The 8,939-nt window shown below is 32.9% G+C and overlaps 2 protein-coding genes across 3 annotated transcripts in view; both read right to left on the reverse strand.

Annotated features, from left to right (window-relative positions):
• Positions 1-169: 169 nt before the first annotated feature.
• Positions 170-2,968, reverse strand: LOC101501472 (uncharacterized). 2 transcript variants are annotated; one of them, XM_004494458.4, is made up of 4 exons: positions 2,423-2,968; positions 1,606-2,277; positions 1,297-1,348; positions 170-524 (listed from the first exon to the last, which is right to left on the reverse strand). In XM_004494458.4, the coding sequence occupies exons 1-4, from the start codon at positions 2,481-2,483 to the stop codon at positions 386-388; spliced, it is 924 nt and encodes a 307-aa protein (XP_004494515.1). In that variant the 5' UTR covers positions 2,484-2,968; the 3' UTR covers positions 170-385. The 2 variants fall into 2 exon arrangements, with proteins under 2 accessions (XP_004494515.1, XP_004494516.1); XM_004494459.4 differs by having other exon boundaries at positions 1,606-2,274; positions 2,423-2,620.
• Positions 2,969-4,329: 1,361 nt separating this feature from the next.
• The window catches only part of LOC101501993 (serine/threonine-protein kinase haspin homolog), a 7,226-nt gene continuing 2,616 nt past the window's right edge, over positions 4,330-8,939 (reverse strand). The window contains exons 4-14 of the mRNA XM_073365651.1: positions 8,402-8,939; positions 7,627-7,750; positions 7,324-7,433; positions 6,964-7,075; positions 6,277-6,369; positions 6,129-6,190; positions 5,906-6,039; positions 5,748-5,818; positions 5,615-5,667; positions 5,128-5,194; positions 4,330-4,743 (exon numbers count right to left, since the gene is read on the reverse strand). The exon at positions 8,402-8,939 is cut by the window's right edge and continues 19 nt beyond it. Coding sequence (XP_073221752.1) covers positions 4,612-4,743; positions 5,128-5,194; positions 5,615-5,667; positions 5,748-5,818; positions 5,906-6,039; positions 6,129-6,190; positions 6,277-6,369; positions 6,964-7,075; positions 7,324-7,433; positions 7,627-7,750; positions 8,402-8,939 — 1,496 coding nt within the window. The 3' untranslated portion in view covers positions 4,330-4,611. The remainder of the gene's footprint in view (positions 4,744-5,127; positions 5,195-5,614; positions 5,668-5,747; positions 5,819-5,905; positions 6,040-6,128; positions 6,191-6,276; positions 6,370-6,963; positions 7,076-7,323; positions 7,434-7,626; positions 7,751-8,401) is intronic.

The following is an 8,939-nucleotide window of genomic DNA, read 5'->3' on the forward strand; positions in this document are numbered from 1 at the left end:
TTAATTACTAAGATTCATATGTTTGGAGTGGTGCCACATAAGTCTTCTCAATATTTATTTTTGTATAAAAGGCTTCCTAATTTTACCAACATAGACTCCTAGACTACCACATAGCTACTTGTTAGTACCTTGATTTAAAAACTCTACCCACGTGAGTTATTTCGTTGAATAATTATAACAATGTTTCCATGTATATGCAAATGAATTTCCATGACAAACACAATGCACACTGATCTACACAATAAAATCCTAAATTACTACTCCATTTCCTGAACCTGATTATCTCATTTGGGTGTTACGATCATCACAAACTCTCTTTTCTATTCTACTACTGTCTTTCTACACCTGCATGTAGAATAGTATACAAATACAAATTATCTAGGCTTCATATAACAAGTCTTCCACTGACCAATAATGTCATCATAATCATGCAGCCTAGGAAAGGTCTAAGGCCAGTTGAATGAGAGGAATCCAATGGAGAGCTTTGAGGCCCAAAACCTGTTGAAGGTGATGTAGTGCCAGAGCTGCAAAACATGGGAATAAAGAAGACCATGATTAGTACTTCCTTATTCCATACATCTATTGATGTTTTAAGGTTAGTAGACATATATTAAGAAATAATAAATTAATATATATTAATGTGTGTTTAAGGTAAGGTGAAATTATACTTAAATGTGGCAAACAATTAATTTGATTGCAGTTAAAAGTGAGTTTAAGGTGAAATTATTTATGTTTGGATAAGTTCATGTGAAAATGAGTTAGAGGCAAAAACTATAAATTCTAAATTTAAATCAATTCTTGTAATTCTAATCTATAACCTCTGAATATACCAAAATCAATTTTGACTTTAAGTCTTCAAAATCTCTTTAGGCTCTCACAATCACAAAAATAAATCAATTCACATACAAAATTGATTTAAATTAGTTGAATCTATAGTAGTTTATGTTTATGTTTGAATTTGAATGCATTCATGTAAAAATACGTTGAAAAATCAATTAAAAATTAAAAATCAATTCTAGATGCAAAATTCTAACTTGGAAGTTAAAATCAATTTTACTATAGAATAACCAACCTAACATATCAAAATCAATTCCACACCTCTAGAATCAATTTTGACTCCTTCAAGAGTGAAACCAATCATACACTTAAACTAAAATATATTTATTTATCCCCTAATATTTGTCATTGATTGCACTTCATATTTCTAAAATATAGATAGTTCAAAAACAAAAATTAAAACAGCTAAAACATCAATAGATATGGAATTGAGTTATAGTATATTATTTATAGACTTACCCAGATGTGCCTGCTCCTCCTGAAGATGGTGGATAGATGCAAGTACCGGAACCTATTCACACAATTCAAAAAGATTTCATCAGAACATTTCTAACAATTCTGTGAACCATAATATTCCGACACACCAAAAAGTCCCACATTGCTTGAAAATATAGGTTAAGTGTAGTTTATAAACATATACTTCTCAATCTATGGGACGCCTTTTCGCAAAAGACAATACCTCGGAAAAGTGGTAATGCAGACTTGAGGTTGGAATCAGAACATGTAATATGAAAAATAAGGATATTAAAACACTATAAAAGATCTTACTAGGGTTAGTGGTAACAATTGTAGCAACCCCTCCAAAGTCACAGCTAGTTGAAGCAGGATTCTTTATGTAGTAACTATTGAATGCAAAAGAAGCATGGTTTTGAAGTGAGTTTGGATTGTAACAGTTTCCACCTTGTTGTATTTGTGAACAATCTACACTCTTTGTTCCACAAGCATAGTCCAATGCTGTTTGAAGTGTTGTTTGTGGAATTCCAGTTTTAGCCACACACCAACTACCTTGAGATTGAGAATTTGAGTTTGAAGGTGGAGGCTGAAACTGAGGATTTGTGACAGGAACAGTTCCTGATGATGGTGGTGATGGAGGTGGATAAGAATTCACAGGTTGCTGTGTACCTGGAACTGTAATAGGAGTAGCTGTAACTGGATTTGTAACAGGTAGTGGTGTTGGATTTGTTGGAGAAACTGTGACAGGATTTGCTGAAGGAACTGTGATTATGGTTGGTGTGTCTGGTGGAGTTATTGTTGATGGTGTTACTGATGCTGGATTTGTTGTTGTTGGTGAGTTGTTTATATCTTGTAGAACTCTTCTGTTTTGTACTATGGTTTGATGATTTGTGTGATCTGTTACCAAATACCAAATCTGAGATTTTGAGATCCTGTTTTTGTGGTGAAATTTGGTTCCAACAGAAGTTGAAAATGCATTGTTTCCTGCTAAGAATGGTAGAAAAAAATAGCATTTTGAGTCTAAAAATCTTCAATTTTAACAAAGTGGGATAGCACAAAAAGAGCTAAAGAAAACAAATTGATTAGTTATACAACCAATCGAATTGAAATGATAAGGGCTGAAATTACTTACCTGAACAGAAGAAAATGAGAAAAGAGAGGAACAGGAGGCATAGAGAAACTTTCTTGGCCATGATGAAATTGTGTTTTTGGAATTTAGAATCTTTCTGTTCTTGTAATGTTGGAGTTATTTAAGTAGATGTTTTGCTTTTAAAAACATACTAGTAGAATAGAACAGGAGTGAAAAATTATCAAAAGGGTAGAGGAAGGTGTTGAAACTAAAGCTATAAAGTTAAGGTAAAAAAAGTGAAGTGTAAGGATGAAAATGACATCCTAATATGTTTTTTTTTTAGAATGACAAAAAAAGAAATATGTTACTTTGTGACTAAGGAAATGTTTTGGTCTATTTGATGTATCACAGTACCAATTGCACAAATTGCACAAAGAAGCAAAAATAAAATGCCTTTATTGCTTCTTTCTTTGTATTTCTCCAAAGCTTTAATGCTTCTTTATACAACATAAGTGTATTATCTAGCTAGCTGCTTCTCATTCTAGTCGACAAAATTTATCATGTGCATTGAACAAATGTTGGTTTAGGACTGGGACACACATGCCCTGTTTCTTTCTCTGTTCAGCACATACATCACTTTGTTGTTTATGGTTAATGTGGAGAAATTTTTATTTAATTTACTGTATGCACACATAACTATGCTTTATAGCCGTTGGATTCCCTGACTCAGTCATGAATGATGACTGGCTCATGTGCCAACCCATGATCAAAGTGGCATTGGTTGAATCAAGACAAAAGGTAAATTTATTTTAGACAACTTTTCAATTATTTTAAAATTTTAAGCAAATTTTTTAATGTTAAATTAGTCTTTTATAATTATAAATGTGGTTAATAATTTTCAAAAATTTGTGTACATAACAATTGAGTGATATAGAAAGCATAATAATACAGAAAATATACAAAAAAATAGGGAAGAATAGATATACTAATGGGTGGTGTGGTGAGAAAGGAAAAAGAGGTATAAAAAAAGGGTAAAAATAAAACAAAAAATTAATGCAAAATTATTATTTTTAACATGTGCTTTAGGGCTAATGAATAAAAAAAAAAGCGTTGAAAACAATAAATTTTAAACTTAAAAAAAATTGAAAACACATTTTCTAAAACAATATTTTTAAATTTAAATTTTTAACACGTTGTAAGGTCATAACTTTCCTTATTCTTAAATAATTTAATTCCGTAACGAGACTCGGATCAGAATCAGACCATGTGCATTGGCGGCAGCTTAAAGTATCTATTCAGGATTTGATCAAAAAGTATATTGAGGATCCAAAATTAACGGTCATATTTGCTCAGCAAAACCAATTTCTAATTTCTAATAGATATAGTATGACATTTAACTAAAGGGGAAAAAAAAAACTATACAGCGGAATAGACCCAAATATTCCAAATCAGATACTGGCCTGTTTACTCAGAGTTCTTGTGGTTCAAGGTCAATAGTGCAAAATTATTTATAACTTGCAATGCCTTTTTCGTTTTTTATTAAGATAAATAATAAAAAATATTTACACAGTATAAATGGAAATTTTGTCAAAAAAAATATATTGAATGGAAACAACCACGTGGAATAATCTATTCTGCATTTTTATGCCTACTCTCTTTTAAAATTCATGAAAAAAGTGCTACCGTCCGAGTAGGTCTCTAGCCGAAAGCAAGGAAAGAAAGAGCAGGTGATGGGGCCAAAGTAGTGTGGAACTGGCATGTGTCAAAACTCAAAAGGGTCCACTGAATCTTAAAACCACAAAACAGGGGCAACAAGACCTTCCCTTTACATTAGATTAGCTGAATATGCGAGTAGGTATTATTGTTTTCCTCTTCAATTAAGCAATCGATATTATAGGATTATTAATAATATTAAAGCAGTTCACTGCACACTGGTCAAGTCAAGAAAGAGCAACGTAAGCTTCCCTGAATAATAGTAAAGTATAGTCTATAATATTAAGATATCTCACCATACAGAGAATGGCCGATAGGTTAAGTATTATGTGTTCCCATTTAAAAATGGAGAAAGCTTTCCACATGGATGCAAGAAAGTGTGAGTGAAGCAGCAGATCAAGCATAACTTACACATAAAAATACCGCTCGATCACGTTTGGGATATAGGGATGTATATGTACAAAAAGGGGAGCTAGAAATTTAAATTGCTCAACTAACTCCTATCATAATTAACAATTAAATAACAGAGGTTTATCTCGTTAAGCCATAGGGTTAGACTCAACGAATAAATCGGCAAAGAAAGGATCGAAAATTGCTTCCTTGGCCGAATTATACTTGTCGAAACGTTTCTTCAAGGAGCGTAGTTCTCTCTCATCCTTTGAAGTACGCTCCTGCAAATACAAAAACAAGTATTTATTATACAATGCCTTCTTTTGGCTAAATCATTTGTTTGTTTTCAACAAAAATAAGTTCAGCCAATCTATTGAGTAACTTGAGTGACATTGTTTAGTTAATTAAGACTAGAGTTTGTGACTTGTGAGCACTCAAAAAAGTTATTTGTTTTCAATAAGACTGATTTTCTCATCATTAACTGTTATAACTGTAAACATATACTAAAATTGAGTAATGCAAAGTAGTATAACACCAAAAGTATGCATTGCAAGATTTTGAGATTATATCTAAACTTGAAAATTGCAATTTCGTAACATTCAATATCCATGCGGACACTAAGCAAAACTAGCACATGGTTTGCTATAAATAGAAAGAAAACTTACAAATGATTTCTTCATGAGGAGTATGTCTACCAAGTAGACCAACCATAACACATTTGTTTTAGGATAGCTGCAAATTTGAAAAAACAACTGGGATTAAGTTTCCAAGGAATACAAAAACTAAAAAAATACATTGCAACTTCTGTACTGGGACTAATGTCAAGAGTGTGCCAAGTCTTTTAATATCAAAGCAAATTATCATATTAAAAATTCATGTAGACGAACTGCCAAAAGAGAAATTTATCATCCACAAGGAAGACTTGACTTGAGAAGAATCTCAAATCTGCAACACTACAACATGTCACATTTGTATATTTTTGCCCACATTCGTACAACAAACAGGTATTTTGCACTCAATCACTCCTTCAAGCTCAAATGGACAATCCAAAATGCAGGCACAAAATATGACAATTATAATCAAGCATCCAAGTTCATGATTTCCATGTAGGGTGAAAATTGGCTATAATAAATTAATATATGAGAATCTTACCTTCCTTCCCACCAATCTTCTGTCACCTCCTTCATCCTCCGATATGTTTCTGACTACATGTGATAGTTAGATCCATTAGTTCAATTCAATCAGACATAATTCTTACGACCCGAAATAATGCAGCATTTCTCACCTGTTTGTTCCCTTTTGGACCTTTAAATAGGTCAGGATCGGAGGAAAGATCTAAGTACAATATGCTATCACCTGTGTGAATAGAAATACACTTAATCCATAGCAAGTGACAAATTTAAGATCCAATAGCTTCTTTAAGGCAAGAATTCAAGCGCTCACCAGTGTTTATTCTTGATAGAGTAAAGTCAATAATAGATATTATCAATCCATGTGTTTCGACTAACATGTTTCTGCCATCGAGAGTGAACTGCAATGTTGCAGAATCGTCACTTCGGCTGACAAGAATATTTCCCCTAAACAATTGGATATTCATAAATTAGTAATCTAAAAAATACAATGAGTGCATATTTGCATATATAACTGTCACTGCATGAACACCCACCAGTGAAGATCTCTATGTTCGAATTCATAGGCAGACTCAGCCACAGCAAGCCCAGCTGTAACCTGTATTTTATGATGGAAATCTAAAAATTAATCTCTCATTAAGCTGCAAGCATTCAGCAGGTGCAATTACAACATGTAAAACATACCTGAACCAGTAAAGTCCTTGCCTCGTCAAAATTAAGGAGCACAAAACTTTCAAGATCCTTGCCACCGTGTTCTTGTATGAAGACCAGGTAACACTAAATGTAATCACAAGTTAGCATATTGAACATATGCACATTCAAATGTTAAGTGCAAATTTTCTTGCTTGGAAAATATAGTCACTTTGGATTAACTTGTAGCTTATCACAGCTTCTTAACTAAGATAAATATTTGGTTCCTAAATTACAAAAAAAAAATATAAATCTGATAAGTTTATATGTGTTTATAGAGAAAATTAGATGCAAGATTTTTTAAAAATTTGAGGTGCAAAAACTGATTTCAACTATGACAAGATATTATTTAGAAGACTTATAGTCATTGTAAGATTTTAACTTTTCTCGTACGATAAATGCTGGTTAAAAAGTTTACTACACTGGTTCTTGATCTATGGAAGAATGGATAGCTTATTCAATACAGCAAACACAGTGAGCAACCAAAGAATATATCCTCCTGTCTATTCTTTCTAATCCATTTTTTCACACAAAGCTTTTATCTGTAAAACAAAACTAGAAACTACTGGTTTCACTTAAGCCAGTATCTTAAAGACCCATGTTCATCATATATGTTGAATGCAGTACATTACTGTAAGTGAAATATAAATTTGAGATACACGTAAGTCTATAATGGTAAACCTGTTTATCTGGGAACTCTTTTGGGTGATCATTCTCTGAACCATGCTTGTGATCCCAATCTTCCCATGCTTGAATCAGTGCTTCATCATAAGGACATTGGCATACCCTAAATCTGTCACAGAAGACAGACCACAGATAGATGGGACGATAGTGCTTAGGCGCAAAATGAGTAGAAATTTGTGCTCAAGGTATAGAGCAAAACAATTTTTAAGTTGTGCCTAACAGAACAAGCTCTTCTAATCATCACATTTCTATGTCACTCATACCACAATGGCAAAAGTAAAATTGGTGATAAAAATTGTTTTTCCAAGGATAATGTTTTTGATCAGCAGCTTAAAACTATCTAAGTCGGAAACTCACTCTATGGATTCTATGAATGTTTTGCATAGATTATTAGAAACTCCATCACTTCCTCTTAATTGATTAAGAGTTTTGCAAAGAAGCACCTCCTCCAGCAATTCTTCTGATCTCTGTAGTACATAAAGTCGAATAGTTCATTAACATAACAATATTATTAGTTTGTCCTTGACCACAGTATCCAACCACTTCAATCAAATTTAACAAAGTACTGATCAAGATGTTTCATGCAGTAGGGCGAACATAGTTTTATTTGAAAAGTCATACTTGGCAACAATAATATAACAATATAAATGTTCTGGTTACCTTTTGGATTTCTCCATTCACTCTGAAGTCTCCATCAAAAGGAACTATTTTGCACACATAATTCCCAACCTTGAAAGCTTCTCCATATGTTCCTTCACCAACTTTCACAACTGTTTCTGAACCACTGGAAAAAGAAAAATGGTATATCTATATGAATGAGAACATAAAATAATACAAACAAATGAACCCTTTGGGATGGAAGTAAAAATGGCATCATAGCATTATTATTATTACAATTAAGGTACTTCTCAATTGAAAATGAATGAAGTAGATCTAGTATACTAGATTTGAGGTGCTTTGCATAACTGCAGTGAGCATGTATTTTCAAATTAGCAGGGGCAAAAATGCCACCAATGAACCATGCATCATCCTTAATACAAGTTACAATCACAAAAAGTAAAACAAAAATTATCACAGTCCACTGTGATCTTGAAAGGGGGGAAATCAAAATTTGTTTCTAGTTTAATAGCTGATGTGTGATCAGAAAACTGTAATGGAAACATACAAAGAAAAAATATTCAGATCAGTGGTTAACTAAAACATCAAATCAACTTTCTAATGTCACGATCCAATATTAACTATAGACAAAATTGTCATGCAATTGCAAACTAATAATAAGAATACCAAACACACAAAAAGCATCTATTGTACCCACAATTATAGAAGTGTGTGGCATAGGAAGTAGAAAAAAAATTGTCTCTGAAGGTGCACACTTACACAAACCTTTCTCGCCCAAAAAGGAAAATAGCATGTTACTAGAAAACAAGGAACATACCTATACCTAGAGAACACATCTTGTAACATTGCAGGTGCAGACTGTCCACAAATTTCTAACAGAACAGTAAACGGACTATTATGATCATCATATATTGAAGATGATGTTGATGTCAGAGAAAGTTTCTTAACACAAACTTCTATATCTTCACAGCCTTCACTCTCAATAAGACTATCATCAATTAAACTTCTTTTACTTTCTCCAGTTTTCAAGTTATGCAATTGCGAATTGCTTAGATCAGTTTGCTCCAATGATCTCAATCTGAAGTCCGAAAAATTGAAATCAATATCACGAATGGTTTCTAAATTTGTTGATGGAGTATCAAAGATCTTGGATAGTGTGCTAGAGGGACCACATCTGGGGTTTAATCTTCTGGAGAGCAACCATTTTTCTAATCTGGAGCATAATGATGGCAATGGAGCCTCTTCCGTTATACTGCCTACGATCCATGTGCCAACTTTCTTTGGAGAGGGGCTCTCCTCCATCAACTCATATGCATCAACCTCTTGAAAATATTTTCTCTCTTTGTCAAAGTTTG

This window comes from Cicer arietinum, chromosome 3 (genome assembly GCF_000331145.2).
Source record: "Cicer arietinum cultivar CDC Frontier isolate Library 1 chromosome 3, Cicar.CDCFrontier_v2.0, whole genome shotgun sequence".
NCBI lineage: Eukaryota > Viridiplantae > Streptophyta > Magnoliopsida > Fabales > Fabaceae > Cicer > Cicer arietinum.

What these genes read in the sequence shown, in the direction of transcription:
- LOC101501472 (XM_004494458.4), bottom strand. Translation starts at nt 2,483, where the DNA reads ATGGCCAAGAAAGTTTCTCTATGCCTCCTGTTCCTCTCTTTTCTCATT. An exon ending in AATTGTTACCACTAACCCTA is followed by an intron (nt 1,349 to 1,605) that starts GTAAGATCTTTT and finishes TTGTGTGAATAG; the next exon opens with GTTCCGGTACTTGCATCTAT. An exon ending in GGAGGAGCAGGCACATCTGG is followed by an intron (nt 525 to 1,296) that starts GTAAGTCTATAA and finishes CATGTTTTGCAG; the next exon opens with CTCTGGCACTACATCACCTT.